We start from the raw sequence: 21,476 nt of genomic DNA, 5'->3' as shown, positions 1-21,476 counted from the left end.
TCAGGTAAGCCCGCCAAACATTGTCCGCAGCTGCTCCAACGATGATTTCCCACCGATTCCACTTCCACTTTGGCACAACATCCCTATTACAGTGCATTGGTGCAAACGCAATATTAACACTCGCCCTGAGCAGGCAGCATTGTTGAGTGATGTAACCACGAATACACATACACAGACGCTCCGAATTTCCTTTCCAATTGAAGTGTCACGTAGAAATCGGCTCTGCCAATGCCCAGTCAACGATACTGGTGCACTCGAAGAAACAACATGAGTATTCCTACAAATTATGGCAACAACGTTTCTCACCTTTCGTACTTTGTAAACCTCTTTTTCTAGTGTGGTTCCTTCTGCCACTGGAATGACGTCATATGACGCCATTAGCATCAGTAGTGCAGCGCTTATTTTCCATGGCTGCTGCTGCCTATTCCTCGTTGGTGATAACCCTGCTGTATTTGTCCCTGCAGTTGATGGCTGACTCACGAGAGAGATTTAGAATAGCCGAATCTGGTTCCGAAGGCAAGATAACCGCTGGTCCTTGGCTGTAACAGAATGGATTCCGAGAGAAGGCAAGTGCAGCAGGGGACGGCAGAGAGTTAGGTGGGCGGATGAGGTTAAGAAGTTTGCAAGGATACGGTGGCCGCAGTTGGTGAAGGACAGGGTTAATTGGAGAGACATAGGAGAGGCCTGAGCCCTGCCGTGGGTATAGTCAGGCTGACGATGATGATGATCGTGTTCATCAACACGTCAGCTGTGCATTCGCAGATGGCCCCTGTGTTTATGGGCTGTACGGTGTCGACGAAAAAGTGTTGCCGCTATTGTGGCTTCGTGGGAATGAATATACAAGCCCTAATTTCCATTTCTGCTATAAACCTCGTATTTGACTTCTGGTGGTGGCTTCTGGCGCGACATATGACTGCACTGTTGTCAAAGCACAGTTCAGAAGAGAAGGCGCGGAGGAACTGTGGACGTTGGCACTGTAGCCGTGGTCCGTCACACAATGAGGTAGTCTCGACTCCAGATATCCAGCAGCTGGAGCACTGTCTTGTAGAGGATCTCGTAGGCTCGGACCCCGAGCACGAAATCCAGGTGCGAGAAATTTGGGTCGGGCACCACGTAGTCGTAGACAAGCACGTGTCGCAGGTTGGCCCTGAGGGTAGCCACGTCTTCGGGAGGAGCCAGGTAGTCAGCCAGGCTGGAGAAGAAGGCCACTGGAACGCCGACTCGGGAAAAGTCGTAGCGGGGCGCCACGGGCTGCGAATGGGATATGTGACACGAATGTGACACGAAATATTCGCAAACATGGCATAGGAGAAACGAGGACTTAGGTCCTCCTTCGAGGAGCTCCGTCAAATATTTTTACAGAACTGCGATTTGAATGTCACTGTGGTTTTGTCATTTTTCGGAAGTCTATTTCCCATTTCTTTTTTGCAGCTTTCGCTTTTTCCGGTATACTGCAGTGATGTTTCAATTTATTGTTACCCTTTTTGAATTCCCTTCCATTCTGCCCAGTTTAGTTGCTACATGTTCTACCTTTACATGTATCCACATGTTTGATTTAATGCGCCTGTTTTTTGTCGGTTCACATTTTCTCTCTGTAATTTTCTTTCACACTCCACCAGTGATTGCAAGTAGTTTTAAAAATATATCAGGCTGTATTCCGGCAGCTGTGTTTTTTTTTTCATTTCATTCTTATGTGTTATGTTTCCGTCCCATGTTCAGGGGCAAGAAGTGCTCATTTTTTATTATTCACAATTGCTGCAAACACTTCCGACATAGCAGGAGTAGGTATAGATTCCATACAAAATAAGAGCACAAATAACAATGTAAATACTCAGAACAGATCAACACATCACATAGGTAGCCAACTGAAGAACAAACTCTTCAAGTGGCAATGAGCGAAATGAGCCACCTAGATCGTTCCAAATTTCAGAAGCTAAGCGGAAAAATGGAAAACTTAAAACAGTCTATGTGCTCTCTGAAAGTAACAATGTTTAGTGGGCGGGTTTGTCGAATTTCACGCTCTCTAGAAGCCCCAAAAAAGAATGCCTGGTTGCCAGATGACATGTGGATGATTTTGCGAAGCATGAGGATGCGCTCATGTGTGCGTCTCTCTTTAAAAGTCTCCAATAATAAAGTGTGGGCATGTGATGAAGGTGAAAAGCTATGATCATAGCACCTACAGATGAATCTGTTTTTTTTTTTTTAATGGATTCCGACTGACCGATGTCACGCGTCAGTCAAGCTCTCCTCGGGATTTTTGTCCGTGCTGAATGCCCAGTACTGCATTGTATCAAGGCAGGCGGGTGAATAAAACGGTCCTTCGTGGTTCAGTTCTGCAGCCTCATTTCCTCGAGGCTGCAATGATCCGATGGCACTGAGCGATAGCCCGTTTCCAAGACATCGAAAGATAGTTTCTCGTTTACTATTCCTATCACACCAGCTTGCATTAACTTTGAAGCAGCATTTGGGTGGTGAGGTCAAGGTACTATCGTGTCCGGTTTTCACCAGAAGCCAGATGCATTCTTCTTTGATTCAGGCCACGTCGAAAAAAGTGCAACTCTGTTCTAGGCGAGCTCTCTCCTCGCACAGATAACGACAATAGTTTTTAGCTTGAGAGAGGCACATTGAGTCTACCCAGCGGTACACTCGACAAAATGCTTTCGGTGCAGCATGGCCGCATACAAGGGCCGGCCGTGCCGCTTCCCCGCATTCTACACCCGCGTTAATGCGAAATAGAGGAAGAGCAGCTTTATATGACGCACAACACTCGGGAACCGATGCTGATTTCTTGGTTCTGGTTCACCAGGTCGAAATGGTCGTTTAGCCGGTCGGAATTAAGCGAAGAATCGAAGCAAAACATTCGTTCCGCAGATGCTACCCTGCGATGCGTGAACGTGCTAAACAAACGAAAACTCCAGAGCGCCTTCGTAAACCAAACCTTCTTGAAGGTACTGTCTGTACTCCTTCTCTCCCAGGGCACGTGAGAGCCGAGACCTAACCCTGATACGCTAAAAAGCAACGCCTTCAGCCTTTCATTGTTTTATGGCTAGGCTTGAAAACTGACACACGGCGCTTCCTCTCGAGTTTTGTTCGTTCTTGCGTTCAGGCCACTGTCTGGTATGATGGTTTGGTTTGGTTTATGGGGTTTAACGTCCCAAAGCGACTAAGGCTATGAGAGACGCCGTAGTGCAGGGCTCCGTAAATTTAGACCACCTGGGGTTCTTTAACGTGCACTGACATCGCACAGTACATGGACCTCTAGAATTTCTCCTCCAAATAAATTCAACCGCCGCGGCCGGGATCGAACCCGCAGCTTTCGGGTCAGCAGCCGAGCACCATAACCACTGAGCCACCGAGGCGGCTGTCTGGTATGAGACCAGAAGGCCTTGGATGTGAGAGAGTCCGGTTCTTGAATTAAGCGGGCGCTCAGTACCTTCCTCTAGAATCGTAGTCGTATAATCCGTTTATACGACAGTCCTGCTTTGCTGCGATCGTCGCATAGTTTCGCGGTGCTCTCAAAAGTTATTAAACTTTACACTCATGCACAAAGGAGAATTAGCCAGGGTCGGGGCGTTCTACTGCATTTCAACACAATGAAAACCGTGCATGCATATCAAGAATACCGATTCTGTGCTCTAAATCATTTATTAATTTAGGAGGAACTGATCTCCCTGCTTATGAAATTTCGCAATCGCAGGGATCTGAGCTGCAGCGACTCCGATGGTCGCGAACTATTTCTTTTATTTCGCTAACTACTCAAAATCAGAAGCAACATAACTCTTCACCTTCCGAGGGAAAACTAGTAAAGCCAGGTATTTTCATAGAACCGAACCACCTGCGAACGCGTCGTCGTAGAAGAAAGGCAGACGGCCCCACAATGCATCCGAGAAAATCGCCGAGGCAAGTGGTTGTATCAAGCGAACAGTCGAATCGCTGGCGCTGAGGCGAAAGCGCACAATACGGGCGAAACACAGTGCGGTATAATGGTTTACATTGGGGAACCCGGGATAGACTCAAGCTTCATGGGTCTTAGAAGCTGGGAAACCCCGCTTCAAACCCCGACTGTCCCCAGTGGCCACTTGGCGATTGTTTCAAGGTGGTCGCTCCGCCTGAGCTGGATTGTGAGCTATCAGTTGCGTCTAGCAGCTTTTAGCCTCTCCGCTACGTTGAAGTTTCGAGCTGCGCTGAACAGTTCGAGTGAACACCACAAGTGGCGTGAGAGTCTGTAAACCTCCGGTTGTGTAGTGTTATCATGCACCAACTAATCTCAGCACGAAGTGTTATTGTTGTTGTTCCAGTAGAGCTCAGGAAATCAATGTTTGGGCCCTATGAAGAGTTTTGCAGCTGGCCTGATAAAAATCGCTGGGCCACTCAGCTGTTCTTGCTACCAGGAACGAAAACCGAAACTACAAATTCGTAGTCACAGCCATCTCCGGCACTTATGTTGCATTACACAGCTCCTACATGTCACTGTGAACTTTTTCGGCTTCCTGTGGCCACATACTGCGCGCCCTAAAGAGACGATGCAGTAGTGTCGACGAATGAGTTATATCAGGAATTACAGGGGAAACAGCTTAAAAGCTTAAAGACAGCTATCCAAAATAGCGGTCTAAGATCCGAGGATCAGTGCCGCGACCTGACACCGGGCACGGGCGGTGCGGCTGCCGCCGCTGCCCATCTTCCTTTTTACAGAATGAATGAATGAATGAATGAATGAATGAATGAATGAATGAATGAATGAATGAATGAATGAATGAATGAATGAATGAATGAATGAATGAATGAATGAATGAATGAATGAATGAACCGCTGCTCACATTTTGAGTGCCTCATGCCTATTTCGATCTCCATCGTCATGCTATCAAGATGGGCTCAGCAGGTGTCGCTCGTCGCCATGGTCCTCTACCGGTTTGGCAACTCTATCTTCATTCAGGTGTTGCTAAGAAACGTGGAACATGCTTCGCTGCGTGCGGTTGTGGATGCGGATTCTGAATTGTGCACGGGTGGCGCAATCTCAAGTAAGGTAGTGAGACCACTGTTTGGACTGCCATCGGTGACGCCACGAAATGTCATACGAGTATATTGGAGCAACAAATGCCGTTTTAAAGAACTCTTGTAAAGAATGCACTTTTTTTCTCCAAAAATCTCTCGAAACTTGGGGGGTGCGTTCAATACACGCGGAAAAGGTTTAAATAAAGGGTTCAAAAAGTGAATACGGGGCAAAAAAAGTAACAATACTTATTCTGCACGACCAACCTTCAAAATAAAACAAAACACACTCCTCAGTTCGGTTTCCGTGCTCGATAGCATACTGAAATACATTATTTTAAAGCAACAAGTACTTGCGTAGCAGCCGACATTGATGGGTAAAGAAAGCGCAACTATAGATTACACATTAGGAGAACTCACACCACTCAGCGTGAAGCCTAGCAGCAGCAAGTTGCTACGATTCTCAATATTGCAAGTCGGAGCAAGGAATCCTGTGAGGCCACTTGTGGCTTCTATTGGTCCTCGGATTCCTCGTGGAACATTCTTATTGGCAGTTCGTCCAGTAGGGTCCGATATAGCAGTCTTGACACGAGACAGATGGCGCTTTACATCAATGCGTAGTGTCCTGTCTTGTTGCGACATTCAAAAATGGCCGCCTGCTAGCATTAACTATCAACAGCAGCAGCAGACTGCGCGCCACAAGAATGTGCAGCGTTTGTTACGCGAAGGGAAAAAGCGCAGTGCTTCAAGCTAAAGCAGGGGTGCTTCATCTGTTCGCGAGAGAGTTACTTAATGGAGCAAATACGACAGTCAACTGCAAGGGTTTCCCGAATAATGCTGACTGACGCCGATTAAGCGCGATGGTAGATAATCACTCATGAATTCTCTATGAGTTACGGACAAAAGAATCAAACACAGATTATATTTTTCCCATTAGGCTTAGAAAGATTCAAATAATATTCAGTGAGTGGAGCCGATTGAAAATCATTCCCATAGAAGCACGGCGACCAACCGGACCCACCTGACCATACCGCCGAAGGTTCCCCGGCAGGCCGTAGTTATACTTGAGGAACTGCTTCGCTCGACGAATCTGTGTTGGAGAAAAAAAAATTGCTGCATTTTTTAAGTGTTGGACAAAGCGAGCGTTAGGCATTGTATCTGGCACCTATTTCAATGGTTTATTCCTTTAGGACAGAAAAAATCCGCCGCACTGTTCCTGGCTATGGCACTATCAAACAGAGTACAGAGTAGCAGCCTTAATCCCACCCAACAATTGTGGAGAAAAGCATTTTTGAACGGGAAAGGGCCTATAAACGCGATTTTTGAATAAATTGTAAGATTTCGCTATAACAGTCAATATATCCGCAGATTTACCCTCGCCAGGCTGCCATTTTTTTCGCTGTTAATGTTCTTGCTGTCGTTAAAAACGTTCCCTATTGGTTTTCTGTGCCAGTTTTAACTGCTCGATACGAGAGATGGAAAGAAAACTTTGAAAGAAAGATTTTGCTACACATCGAAAGAATGGACATTTACCTTCAATATTTCTATAACATTAACTCGCCATTTTACAGTATTTAAAATTTTTGTCCGAAAATGTAGTACATGTTCCAACCTAGACGAAGGGCAGAAACGCTCATGTACTGATCTGGCGTCGCACGTCCGGAAGAACAAGAAGTCCATGGCTTCTTTCGCATTACGTGCGTGGTCTGACAAACCATATTCACGCGTCTCTCGGGAATAGCGTCGCTTGGAAGCATTTTATGCGTGTACACATAAAGCCAAACGCTGTTCCCTATGAACGCGGCCGAGTCACAGTTGTTGTCGGTACATAAGTTACTGCCGCCAAACCTGCTCAGAAAGAAGTTTGGCCTTGAGCTCAGGTGATATCTGGTTGTGCGCAGTGGAACATCAAACGATCACCGGATGTCATGCTGAGTGTTCACTCACTCCCTCGCCGCGTAACAAAGACTGCGGTGACTTAAATAGACAATGAGGTAAATTTGAATTTTGCCTGCGTCGATTGGTTGTCGCGTTGTAACTAAAAACATGTTACGTTACAGAAAACTGCGCTGTTTATGAGCCAGCTAGGGTAAAAAACGAACACGGCAACCGACGCCAACGCCCGTTTCCCCCCAAAACTGTGCCATGATATTTGGACAATTTTACGAGGATCACTGCAACTAAGCTACGCAGTCATCTTTATTTTTAAAAAACTATGATCACGGAGCCGTTTTCACTATTCACGTACCAAGTTTGAAACAAATTAACACAGTATATTCTATCTTTAAATCCAATTTATTCAGCAATATAAAGCCTATTTTGCTGCCGCAAACATGGCCAGTGGAAGCAACGCAAACAATATTTACAAAAGGTATAGGCAGTTTTCATCTGTTTCACCGTTATGATGATCTCTGGAAAAGAAGCAAAAACAGTCTTGATATATCAGCTATCAAGAGCCGGTCTGCTCTATCCGGACACTTTTGCTTATGAAAATTACTTAAACGCTAAAATTTCCCACCGCATAACGCATCTTCAACCACGTACACACCTGGAAGAACTGCTCCATATTCTTCTGGGAACCTCCAGACGGGTAGTGTGCCATGTACACTGGTAGCCTTGTCTCCATGCGAGGAAGCAGAGACAAACAAGGCACACGTGAGCAGCACAACATCGCTCAACTTACAAGTGCACTTCGGTTCAGCACAAGACACGGCACGAAGAGGCCGTCTGGTTGCAAGCGGGAAATAGGATTTCAGCCCCTCGGAGCTGCTACCGGATAGCACCATAAGAAATTCAAACATATCTGTCTATTATGCACAGTTTTAATGGCTGAACTACAGACTTACAAAAAGTCATCACACCGGAACAGTTGATGATTGTTCCAGAGGCAAAATGTGAAGTTTAAGTACAATTCACATTCATTTATTCCACATTTATCCTGGTACAGAAAAAATGTGAGGGCAAGGACTAAAAGCTGCTAGTTAAGCAGCTTGACTAAGGCCCTTGCCCCCTTTGATGGCAGCGTACAGGGGTTTAAAATCACACAAAAAATTACACACAATGATTAGATTAGTTTCTGCAGAAATTCTTGCACTACAGCACAAAATACGATCAAATAATATTTTACGCGCGTGCACCAGAAAGCATTATACCGAGTCAACACACACACACACACACACACATATATATATATATATATATATATATATATATATATATATATATATATATATATATATATATATATATATATATATAACTCTATACACAAAAATTTATACATGTACATACTTCAAAAATGAAATCTGAAACACAGACAAATGTATTTATGCAGAAATGTTTCTCTAATTACAACATGGAAATGCCAGTCCTTAATCTATTGCTTCATACAGTTAAATTCCTAAAATATTTAACGAGTGCGGGTCTTGACGATGTTCTTCCGCAATGTTAGAGCTGAAGTAGGCAAAGGCTGCGGTCAACAGGTGTAGTATTGGTTAAAACTAGTCATGCCACAGAGTTCCTTCTTGATATGTGTATTGTCACGTAGTGGTGACTGCAGTCCGGAGAGCAGGAAGACGGAGAAAATGGCTTCTAAACAAGTCTCGCTATTTGGGCTGACTTGCACCCGCTAAATCCATCAATAACTGATCTCGAAATATTGCCTTCACTCCCTCACTTTGATATCTTTCGCAAAGATAGACCCGGCAATGCGCGCGGTGGCGGTGTTCTAATCGCCGCTAACCGATCGCTGCGCTGCACGCTCGTTAATATCTCGACCCCTTTAGAAATAATCTGGATATGTTGCAATGCTACCTTTCCGCGCTTCCTAATTGGTGTTTGCTATCGACCCCCAACTAACGACGACTCTTTCTTACCTTTATTTTACGAATCATTGCAAGCTATAACAACCATGTATCATAACACCCCCGTCGTTCTTTTTGGTGACTTCCATTATCCCTCGATAACCTGGACTAACCCTGTTTCCACCTTGTCAAAGTGCAACAACGAATGTGAATTCATGAACACGTGCCTGACTTTCGGTCTATCACAGCTGGTCACAGAACCTACACGCATTACAGACCACTCCTCTAATATCCTGGACCTCATTTTAACAACCCACTCCGATATTTTTTCTTCGCTTATCTTTCTCCCGTCCCCGAGCGATCACGCTGTAATCTGTGGCTCTTTCCAGTGAAGTTCACTCAGAAGCAAAAAAAAAAAACAAAAAAAACTGATTCTTTATGGTAAAGTGATTATGCAGGTATGAATACAGAGTTGGCATCTTTTTGTGACACCTTCGCGGCCAGTTATAAAGAGCGTCCTGTTGATACTAACTGGCAACTTTTTAAAACCTAAATGCTCCGTCTAATCGCAAAGTACATCCCCACTATCACAATAACAGAGCGTGCACAGTCGCCATGGTTCAATTCTGTACTAAACCGGTTGAATAACAAGAAAAAAAAGGCTATTTCGCATTGCAAAGCATTCTAACAACGACGCTGCATGGGATAAGTATTTTCGCGCCGCCAGCGAGTACAAAAAATCTTTATATACCGCCAAACACAACTTTTTCAACAACACTCTGCCCTCTATGCTGCGTAACGACCCAAAACAGTTCTGGAAAACAATCAATCCTTCAGTTTCAACCAGTATTTCTTTTTTCCATAACGACGGCTGCAATGTTCCTGAACACGAAGTTGCTGGTGTACTAAACGGTGCATTTTGCGCTGTTTTCACCAATGAGACACTTGTGCACCTCCCTTCACCCCCGAATTATGCTCATCCTCAAATGTATCCCATAAACTTCGACCCGTTCGGTATCTCTAATGTAATCGACAAACTAAAAAATTCATCCGCCGTGGGAACAGATGGCATTAATGCCAAAGTGCTTAAAAATACTAAACAAGTCAGTAGTTTTGTTTTGTCACTCATATTTCAGCAATCGCTAACTAGTGGTGCCATTCCTGCTGACTGGAGGATTGGGAAGGTCGTTCCTGTCTTCAAAAAAAGGTAACCGTTCATGCCCCACCAACTACAGACCAATATCTATCACAAGTGTTTGTTCAAAAATCATGGAGCATATTATTTATTCCCAGGTTGCATCTTTCCTTTCATCGGCCGCCGCGGTGGCTCAGCGGTTATAGTGCTCGGCTGCTGTCCCGAAAGACGCGGGTTCGATCCCGGCCGCGGCGGCTAGAATTTCTTTGGAGGAGAAATTCTAGAGGCCCGTGTACTGTGCGATGTCAGTGCACGTTAAAGAACCCCAGGTGGTCGAAATTTCCGGAGCCCTACACTACGGCGTCTCTCATAGCCTTAGTCGCTTTGGGACGTTAAACCCCACAAACCAAACCAAACCTTTCCTTTCATCGGTCAACTTTTTCCACCCCAATCAGCATGATTTCCATCAAGGTCACTCTTGTGAATCACAGCTTGCTCTTTTCCTTCATGATATTCACACCAACCTTGGCCTTAATACACCCACTGACGCATTTATTTTAGATTTCGAGAATGCATTCGACAAAGTATCGCATCGTCACCTGCTACTCAAACTGTCATGCCTAATTTAGACCCTTGTGTGCTCACCTGGATCAGCAGTTTTCTAACCAATCGTCTCCAGTTTGTTGTCGCCAACTCCCATTCATCCGCTCTCTCCCATGCCCGGTCGGGTGTTCCTCAAGGTACTGTTTTAGGCCCCCTTCTTTTCCTAATTGATATTAATGACCTGCCAAATAACATGTCATCGAACATACGCCTGTTTGCCGACGATTGTGTGATTTACCGCTCCATAAATAACCAATCAGATGTTGCCGTCCTACAGAACGACCTCGTTAAAGTGCAAGAGTGGTGCGATACCTGGCTCATGAAACTAAATGTCACTAAAACCTTTTTAGTCTCTTTTCACCGCCGACGTAACTTCTCACCTCCCAACTACCTCCTCTACGGTTGTCCCATAACTCAAACCGGCAATATTAAGTACCTAGATGTCCATATCTCCAGTGACCTATCCTGGCACAGTCATGTTACTAATATAGCTAACTCAGCCAATCGCGTCCTTGGCTACTTACGGCGTAACTTTTCCTTAGCACGCCCTTCCGTCAAACTAATTGCCTATATATCACTTGTCCGACCTAAACTAGAGTACGCCAGTTATATATTCGATCCTCACCAAACCAACCTGTCGAATTTACTGGAATCTATTCAAAATCGCGCTTCGCGATTTATTCTTTCAGAGTACTCTTATCGCGCTAGTGTAACTGGACTAAAATCTCGACTTGAACTTCGTACCTTAGCATCCCGTCGTCAACTAGCTCGCCTTTCTCTTTATCATACATTTTTTCACAGCTTGCCACCGAACAACGCACTCATCCGCCCAGCCCATCGTTTATCCCGTCACAGCCATCTCAGAGCAGTCTACCCCCAGCGCGCCCATACCACAACGTTCCAAAAATCCTTTTTCCTCCGTACTGCCCTGGACTGGAACGACCTTCCCGGCCATATCGCTTCCCCTGAAGATCTTCATTAATTCAAGACTGCCGTCGAAAATCATTTTTTTCTGTCATGACTGCCGTACTCCCTGCCCACCTCTCATGTAATACCCCTTAAATGGGGCCTTTGAGGACTTAATGAATGAATGAATGAATGAATGAATGAATGAATGAATGAATGAATGAATGAATGAATGAATGAATGAATGAATGAATGAATGAATGAATGAATGAATGAATCAGTAGGCAGCGACGTAGCAAAAAGTTCTTTTTAAAGCTGATGGCGAACTTTCGAGATACAGCTTGGAAAGTTACTGGAACACTCTGGAACAACGTAGAATCGGCTCCGCCTGGATGCGATCACTCGAGATAATTCTAGGCGCGTCTTGCGTCACAAACGAAGCGATGCAGCGGCGTGCCGGCAGCTTTGAAGAATGAACAAACAGTACAAAGATTTGCGGCAGTATAGTGAAACTAGGCGCTCCTGCTGCTCTAGATCTCAGGTGGGTCAGAACTCTTAACATCGGCACCCGACATCTTTGGACCTTCACAGGCATCATCAGTGCAGCACTACATACCAGAACGGCAAGCCTTTTTTTTTTTTTGGGGGGGGGGGGGGGGGCACGGATGAGCAAGACTTCCCGAACCTCTCTACCACTGTACGTAAGGGTACAGATTAAGGTGAAACGGCAACAGAAGTCCTTTAAAGTAAAAGATTTGAACTTTTTCAAATATCGTAATCAAAATTACCACATTCGACTCACGCTGAAAATCGACGTGTGACTAGTCGGGAACGTGGAACAAAAGCCATTCTAGGAGGTGCTGAGAGCGTACATTTCTTTCTGAACAAATTAAAATCATAGGCTTGAAGAGGTAGCATACTTGTACAAAATTTGTTTTAAATTTAATGCAGTATCCGTGCGGTTCACCTATTTTCACGTACGCTTCATCTTTTCCACACTTACTGTGCGAATGTACTTGAAAAGCAGTTACTTTAGAAGAACACAAGATATCTAAAATTTAAATATTAGAGACACATCAGGAAAACAAATTGTGTAGCGAAAAATTATATAATTGTAGTTTTTCTGCAAGAAAACGATTGTTTTTAGGTTATTTGAATCTGTGTATTTTCAGCAATTAAATGACGGGTGGTGACGTGTTCTTGAGAGAGATGAAGAAAAAATTGTCGGTGCATTGCTCGTAAGTAATGCATAATTAAGATCATTACATATCATTATCTCCTGCCAAACGTGTTTTAGAAGCGTTTATTAGTGAAGCTCAGGGAATAAATGCTACTGTAATCTCGTTATTAAAAGCCTTTGTAAAAGAGTGGCTTGGTTATGTCTAACAAGTTCATATACTAAACAAACAAGGGAAGGGGATGAGGGGCTCGTTATAAATATGACAGAAGCCAACAGCCACAGAAACCAAGGGGCACAGGGGATTTTTTTAATTTATTTATTTATTTGTGGTGCTGATCAATTTAGAATATTACTGAATATGTTATCGTTTAAATTAACTGATTAGAAAAGCAGAAGAAAAAACAACCACCTGCCGCCGGTGGGATCTGAACCCACGACCTCCGAATTACGCGTCCGGTGCTCTACCTCTGAGCTACGGCGACGGCTGTCAATTCTTCTGCTTTCGGGGGTATTTATGTTTACAAGTAACCTAACCTTGAGAGTGTTCATCAGCTCCACCCACGTTCACAAGCGGCGGAAGTAGAACGTCCTGAGTTACCGCAGGTGTGACGTAGAACGTCATCGAACGGAGAGGGTGGAAGCTGCGTGAAAACCCTCTTATGCTTCCTAAGGCGTCAAGGCTGCCAGAATCGAGGCCCTCGCTAAGCAATTAAGCAAACAAGGGAAGGGGATGAGGGGCTCGTTATAAATATGACAGAAGCCAACAGCCACATAAACCAAGGGGCACAGGGGATTTTTTTTAAGTTATTTATTTTGTGGTGTTGATCAATTTAGAATATTACTGAATATGTTATCGTTAGTGAATATGTTACTGAATATGTGAATATGTTACTGAATAACATATTCAGTAATATTCTAAATTGATCAACACCACAAAATAAATAACTAAAAAAAATCCCCTGTGCCCCTTGGTTTCTGCGGCTGTTGGCTTCTGTCATATTTATAACGAGCCCCTCATCCCCTTCCCTTGTTTGCTTAATTGCTTAGCGAGGGCCTCGATTCTGGCAGCCTTGACGCCTTAGGAAGCATAAGAGGGTTCTCACGCAGCTTCCACCCTCTCCGTTCGATGACGTTCTACGTCACACCTGCGGTAACTCAGGACGTTCTACTTCCGCCGCTTGTGAACGTGGGTGGAGCTGATGAACACTCTCAAGGTTAGGTTACTTGCAAACATAAATACCCCCGACAGCAGAATTGACAGCCGTCGCCGTAGCTCAGAGGTAGAGCACCGGACGCGTAATTCGGAGGTCGTGGGTTCGGATCCCACCGGCGGCAGGTGGTTGTTTTTTCTTCTGCTTTTCTAATCAGTTATCTTTAAACGATAACATATTCAGTAATATTCTAAATTGATCAACACCACAAAATAAATAACTTAAAAAAAATCCCCTGTGCCCCTTGGTTTCTGTGGCTGTTGGCTTCTGTCAAGTTCATATACTGAAAGAATATAGCTGTCATGTACCAGCCGTTTAAAGCCTCATGACCATTAGGTTAGTATTCTGATCGCGTGAACCATAAGATTTTGCAGACGCAATATATAACACTATGAGGCATTTAATACGAGAGATGGTGAATGCATAGTGCAATGGTATTAGCATGGAACGCAGCGCGAAAAGACGGCTTGGCAGGCTAGTAGTGCATTTGCGCTATCTGTATCGATTTCAGTAAGTCATGAGCAGGGATTTCAAGCAAATCAGTATGTATTTCAAGGGCACAACTCCAAATCTCTGTTCAGTTTATACAGTTTGCGACGCACTCCGTTTCACTAGGCTCAGTGTTGGTGGCCTTGCCAAGAAAGAGAGGAGGGAGCGAGTCGCTGACTTGTCGTCAGGGGCTCCTACGACTTTGAATGGTCCCCTTTAAAACTGCTATGTATGATATCACTTCTCCGAGCTAAGAATACCATTAGTCGACGCGTTGGCTCAGCGGTTATGGCGCTAGGCTGCTGACCCGAAAGACTCGGGTTCGATCCGGGCCGCGGCAGGCGAATTTCGATGGAGGCGAAATTCTAGAGGCCCGTGTGCTGTGCGATGTGAGTGCACGTTAAAGAACCCCAGGTGGTCGAAATTTCCGGAGCCCTTCACTACGCTGTCTCTCATAGCCTGAGTCACTTTGGAACTTTAAGCCCTCTCACATCATGAATGCCAGTTTACCAATATCCCTCAAGAGAAAAGTATACAACAGCTGTATCTTACCTGTACTCACCTATGGGGCAGAAACGTGGAAGCTAAAAAAGAGGGTTCAGATTAAGCTAAGGACAACACAGCGAGCTATGGAAAGAAAAATGATAGGTGTAACGTTAAGAGATCGGAAGCGGGCGGAGTGGGTGAGGGAACAAACGCGGGTTAATGACATCCTAGTTGAATTCAACAGGAAGAAGTGGGCTTGGGCAGGGCATGTAATGCGAAGGCAAGATAACCGCTGGTCCCTAAGGGTAACGGAGTGGATTCCCAGAGAAGGCAAGCGTAGCAGGTGGCGGCAGAAAGTTAGGTGGGCGGATGAGATTAAGAAGTCTGCGGTGATACAGTGGCCGCCGCTGGCGAAGGACAGGGTTAACTGGAGAGACATGGGAGAGGCCTTTGCCCTGCAGTGTGCGTAGTCAGGCTCATGATGATGATGATAATTCTCCTCGCACAAGCCAGCCATTCTCTTGCCGTGTTGTGTACAGTGCACGTGAAGCACACTCACCACGTTCAGCTGCACGTGGTTGATGCCCAGGAAGTAGAATCCCGGCGTGGAGCAGGCGTAGCGCAGCTGGAGTCTGTCGCACACGGTGTAGGAGGCACGTCTGAGGTTCTCCTCCCGCACCAGGACGCGGCCGCGGTTCAGCTTCACCAGCGCCGCCTTCGGGAACATGGGAGGGGCCAAAGGGTGGAGGACATAAAAAGACCGACTTCCTTAGGTTATTTACTACATACAGTCACCCGCGGCACCGATATTAAATAACCTCTCCCTACAATGTGTTGCTGTACGATCAAAATTCAAAATAATATTCTATTGCTTGCTAAGGTTGGCAAGGTTAGATTCATGCTCCGAATTGTGAACAGCGGCGCAACTCTGAGGGCAACTCAGAAAAGCTACGAATTTGAACAATAACGCACAGATACTAACAAACGAACTGCGCCAAAGGAACAGGCACAAGAAAGAGACATAGGAGTGATAACGACCAACATATGCGCAGTGCATGTTTGTTTACTTGGCGCCTCTTCGTCCCAGGTAGGTACAGCATGCACCAACAAGTCAGCGAACGAGTACTCCTCAACAAAAAGACAGGCATATTGGAACAAATAGGCTGGACAAGCAGTTCTCCTGTCCGTCTCTTCTTCGATAGTTGTCCCATCGGTGCTGATGTTCACGTGAACGGTGATCCCAGCGAGTGCCGACACATTAATTTGTTATGGCTAGCCTGTTGGCTAGCCTCAGGGGCTGATCCGAGCTCTGATAGAAACCGGAAATTCGTTCACTCGACACCGAATGTAACTCAAGCAGCCTTCTCTCGCACGAACACGTCGCTGTTTCAAGTAGCCTGAGAGACGCTTGACTCCAGTTTGTTTAAAATCATCACATGATAGAGGCCGCGTGTCTTGAGAGCGGTGGGTGACCATCGTGACGCTTCTATCCCCAAGACCACAACGCAGTGGTTTTACAGCGACAGCTGTCAGAGGTTTGCTTGAGCCATATAGCTTGAGCGTTTTTCTCACCGTGAGGAGCGGAGACCAGGACGTCATGTGTCTTGCGGGGCTCCTGAGGTGAGTGACGTTGCCGATGGGTGCCAGCGCAACCAGGAGCCGCACCTGCGAAGGAAGGTGCGCACAGGGCTCTTTAAGCGGACCTCGACAAAAATTGGCAGTGGCTTAGCTCTGGTTAAACCTAGAGGATTGCGAAAGCAACGAGGAGAGAGAGAGAGAGAGAGGCGATGGAGAGCGCGCGGCAGCAGCGGCGGCCCCGGCACGCTAGCTATGCGCCGCTACTGCACATGCGTGAGCGAATGCCAATGGATGAGAGTGAACATGTACTTTACGTCATGGATAGTAGGCACGCTTTCCTGTCCATACGCGCCAAGTGTTAGCCGCAGATGAGTTTCACCGAACCCTTCTGTAAGGCGAGGAAGAACTAATTCTAGTATGCCACCTCCGTTATTACTACAAGCGGCTTTATACAGGCGTTTACCCAGTTAGTAATCTTGCTCATTTGTTTATCATTCGCTTCATTTCTCCTACTGGTAATGCAACTTTTCGTGATTTCAAGCACTGGCATCCAACTTGCAATTGATTGGCACAAGTGCTGGTTTATCAAAAGCCAGTGGCAGTAAAGGTGAGAAAAGAAAAAATAATTGTATTTCAGTGCGGCCATTTTCCAGGTTGTGAAACGCAAACGAAGCGACCCATTAAAACGACCCGCGCACCCTCTTATACGAGTCACCTGTGACGCCGACACTCTTGGAGCTGCTTTTTCACCGCCGTAGCTCTTACCATTGATTCCCTTTTAAACACGTGCATGTCCAAGGGAATTTGCTCTTCATTATTCCAGCTAGGAAGTATGTCTTGCTTCATCTACCGTATTCTCTAAAGCGCCTTGCGCAGGCCTCAAGCTTGCAAGCTTTTTTGCTAGCTAAAAAATTTTAGCTTCATGGGTGCGTACTCCCAGAATGAAACCACCTTTTGTACGGTTTTTGAGAAAAATTCAGGCGGCACTTTGGCTCTCTAAAATGTTGCAAGGCGAAAGCCTTCCCTTGCGCGCTGGTTTGCATTGATTTCTTTATATTTTTGTTATTATTTTGTTCGTTTAATTTTTACTCACTTTCTAACTTTTTTCTTATTTGTTTTATTTCTTTACTTCTCATTTTTGTTTCTTGTTGTTAATTTTTTAGTCAGGGAAGGGAGAAAGATGGGAATTGACGAAGACACCGTATTCACTAGACGCGCCTTTGTTCATTCCAAACAACCTAGCTGGCATGGCTGTGTGGTTCGCGTGCTCGTATCGCGCTCCGGAGACCCTGGTTCGATTCCCCAACTCGACCAATTTCCTACTCGGTTTTATTTATTTATCTGGCCTGATTAGAAAGGTTAGTTAGGCTAGTTAGTTAACTAAGCATTTAACTAAACTCAGTCCCACTTACTTGGAGCATCACTATACGATCCCTTTAAGTGGTTGCATGGACACTAGCCAAAGTACAATTGGCCCCGTTTGAAATTCGCGCTCTGTGGCGTCACGACCGTTTCGACCAATTGAAAAGCTTGACATTTCTGTCGACAACTCGTGCTTACAACGATGAGGCATTAAAGGCTTCCGCCTTAATATTCTAGCGCTCGTTTTGTGAGCCTATCATCTTGGAATTAAGCTTCGTCATGCATTTTGAGCCGAACTGCAGGAAGGGATGAAACAAATCGAGCCAGCGCCCACCTTGGCGTTGTACTCGGGCTTCTCGGAGAGGGTGACCCACGCGGCCGCGTTCCCCTGCGAGAAGCCCAGGTAGAAGAGCTCGCTCCAGCGGGTCACCGCCAGCACGTAGTCGATGATGGCCGGCACATCGTACAGGCCGACTTCGTCCAACCTGCGATGGGCAGAGCGCTCGTTTCCACTGCGCTTCTTTTAAAGGGGTAGAGACACCAAATTTTTGTGTTGTATCTCTGGGTTGTAAATAATGCGTAGCGATTCAGTGAGCATGGAACACCATCTTAGAAGCATGAACTCGCATTATATAATTAATAATCGTAATATTTGTACCCAGCAGTTTCGGTTTCGGTTCGTAGTTGCCAGGTTTTGCCAGGCTGTTTCATGACGTCAAAAACCAGACAATGCGTTGTCACGTGGGTCCGGAAAGCCGTGACGTCGTGTAGGCATGTCGTCTGCTTGACACGCACGTGGTGCGCGTAAACACGGAGAGCCGGACGGAGGGCAAGTCGAACAGCTCCGAGTCGGAAAGAAGAGTTTTATTTCGCCGAAGACACCGATTATGAGGAATCGCGGGATGACGCAGACGAGGAAGGAGACGCCGCGGTTCGAACCCCGACAACCACTTCATTTTTGATCCGCTGGCCAGCGATTCCGAAGAGGAGGCAGGCGTCAGGCCCGACGCAGCTCAGATTGTGCCAGCGAACGCCGAGCGTGTAGGCAACGTCAAATGGTAAAGGCGCGTTCACACTACGCCGACGATCGGCCGATTTCAGTCTGGCGATGGTCGGCGGCAGCGATTTTCGTGCCGTCGGCGCGTCTGTCACACTGCGCAGACGCCGACCGAGCACCGGTCGTCGCCTGACGAGCGCATCGCCGTCGCGTCGCCGAGATAGCAGCCGTCGGCCGACCCGTGTGTCACACTCTGCCGACAACAGCGCCGACCTCACGCCGACGTTGTCCCATCCCGACAGCTCGACGCTGCTTCTTCGTGCGCGCTGCTCGTCTGCTAGCTCCGTTGATGAAGGCGTCGTGGAAATCGAACTTATCTTCTACTATGGGACGAGTTCGCACTAAAGCGATGTGATGAGTAGGTCTTTTATTATAGCACAGTCGACTTCCAAAGCGCCGTCAACTGCGGAAGCGAGACCACCTAGGCCTAGCGACGACTAGGGCAGGCTGGGACCAGCGCGCAGTTCAGGCGCGTTCACACTAGGCCGACGGGACCCCGAGGTCGACGCGACAGCGACGCCGACGGTCGCGTCGGCCAACCTGGTCGTTTCCCGACTAGCCAGTCACAATGCACCGACGACAACACGACGCCCCAACCCCAACGACCAAGCGTCGTCCTAGTGTGACAACGCCGCCGACCAAAACGAGACCCGTTGGCCGACGGCATATCGGTGGCCGAGCGAAAACATTCGCCGACAAAAAACAAGTAGCGAGCTCAGAGCGCGAAGTGCAATCATTATTTAGACAAATAATGCACGCGCAGCAACATTCATCAAGCCATATGGCCACTTGGCCGACGCGCCGCACTGATCGTCGCTTGCGAACTGCCGCCCCACTGCAAGCAGGGACACGGAGCGGTGAGCATCGCTGCGCCGCTCTACCCAAGCTCCGCCCGCAACCGGTGTCGCACTTCGCCGCCGTACAGCAGTCCCTCAGAAAGACTGCTCGAGCAGCGACAAAGCATGCCTGCTTATGTTTCGAGCTTTCGGCAACGGCATCGCTCGCGGGCGCTCCGGGCGACGAGCTCTTCTGCTGCCTGGTTGCCGTGGTCGTCGCTAGGCCTATAGCCTCTTCCGCATCGAAGTCGCAGCGGCCGGCGCTTCGGAAGTCGCCTGCGCTATAATAAAAGGCCTACTCTACACATCGCTTTACTGTCAACAGCATCATCTCACAATAAAATAATAGTATGGTAAATCTCCACGACGTCTTCAGCAGCGAAGCGAGCGGGCGCCAGGCGAGCCGGACCGCAACGTCGGGCCAGCGGCAGCTGCGAGGCGGTTGTGGCAAAAAGTTTGCTCGTATCACAGTCGTTACCTTTGCCAGCAGCTCAGTATTCGTCAGCGATCCTCGAAAATGACACATTTTTCACATTTTTATCCCAGGGTTTATTATTTACGTCAAGAACACACTTTAGCTCCTTTTTATGACGCCGGCAGACGGGATCCAGGCTGGCCGGCCGGCCGGCATGCTCGGCGTACTTCACGTTCGCACAAGAAAATACATAACATACTAGAGAATGCTTCCTACATTAGAGCACGGGCAATATGCCTCTGCAAAAGTGGATCTTTCGGCAACGACATCGCCTGCGGCAACGCCGGGCGTAAAGCACCATCGCACTCGCGAGCGTGCAGAAAAAAAAAAAGACTCGTGAGCACTCGTAACCAAGGTTGCTAGGCCGCGAAACCGCAAAACTTGGTCCCGTACGTCAGAAAACTGTGCAATGACGTAGGAAATACTTGCTTGTGTTTTCTTCTCTGTTCCTACATTGATGCACTAGCGATGGCTCAGACTTCGAGAGTGAGCATTTTCACAAACTTTAAAATGAAATTAAAATATGTTCCAGACCTCCCTTAAATTTAATACTTCGCTCTTATGGTCCTCACATACAAAGGAAACGTATGGCAGTCTTTTGTACAACCTTGGAATTTGATGTCTCTACCCCTTTAAGGCGAAAGCCTTTAATGGCTCCTAGTGTCGTCCGTTAACAAAGCATGGCACACGCGTTTAACTCGGGAAATAAAGATAGAAGAAAACCAAAGGTAGCTTCAAATAAAGGAGGAAAAAATGAACCTAGAAGCCAAGTTTGGTGACTGACGATTAATTAGTTAATTAATTACAGGCAAAAATGTCGAAATTGCGTCAGTCCCGCCGCGGTGGCTCAGTGATTACGGCGCTCGGCTGCTGACCAGAAAGACACGGGTTCGATCCCGGCCGCGGCGGTCGAATTTCGATGAAGGCGAAATTCTAGAGGCCCGTGTACTGTGCGATGTCAGTGCACGTTAAAGAACCCCACGTGGTCGAAATTTCCGGAGCCCTTCACTACGGCGTCCCTTCCGGCCTGTGTTGCTTTGGGACGTTAAACCCGAATAAACCAATAAACCAAACCGAAATTGCGTCGAAATAGCACGCACAACGATATAACCACGGGAACGGTGTGACGTCACATTGTCACGATATGGTGGGCGGCTTGATGTTTGGATTGGCGCCGAAGTTATAATTAATCGAGCCAACCTGCCCACCACTGCACTCTCCGTAAGTTAGGAGGGGGTGGAGCGACAAACTTCTCCAGCAGGTTAGACTGCTGACCGGCGATAGGGGCCACGCCTGATTAGCCGTTGACCGGAGGGATGAGGCGTATAGGCAAGTTTCTTAGCAACCCTTTTACTCGGGTAAGAAC

General features: G+C 46.8%; 1 protein-coding gene across 1 annotated transcript in view; it reads right to left on the bottom strand.

The window, feature by feature from the left end:
* Positions 1–850: 850 nt before the first annotated feature.
* Positions 851–21,476, bottom strand: part of LOC149327197 (lipase member K-like) — a 49,679-nt gene continuing 29,053 nt past the window's right edge. The window contains exons 4-9 of the mRNA XM_089564080.1: positions 18,077–18,227; positions 16,375–16,467; positions 15,362–15,517; positions 7,538–7,609; positions 6,011–6,079; positions 851–1,251 (exon numbers count right to left, since the gene is read on the bottom strand). Of these exons, the coding sequence (XP_089420206.1) occupies positions 991–1,251; positions 6,011–6,079; positions 7,538–7,609; positions 15,362–15,517; positions 16,375–16,467; positions 18,077–18,227 (802 nt within the window). The 3' untranslated portion in view covers positions 851–990. The remainder of the gene's footprint in view (positions 1,252–6,010; positions 6,080–7,537; positions 7,610–15,361; positions 15,518–16,374; positions 16,468–18,076; positions 18,228–21,476) is intronic.

This window comes from Amblyomma mixtum, chromosome 10, assembly GCF_055824585.1.
Source record: "Amblyomma mixtum isolate Tamu chromosome 10, ASM5582458v1, whole genome shotgun sequence".
Lineage (NCBI taxonomy): Eukaryota > Metazoa > Arthropoda > Arachnida > Ixodida > Ixodidae > Amblyomma > Amblyomma mixtum.
This window is presented reverse-complemented; position numbering and strand designations above follow the sequence as displayed.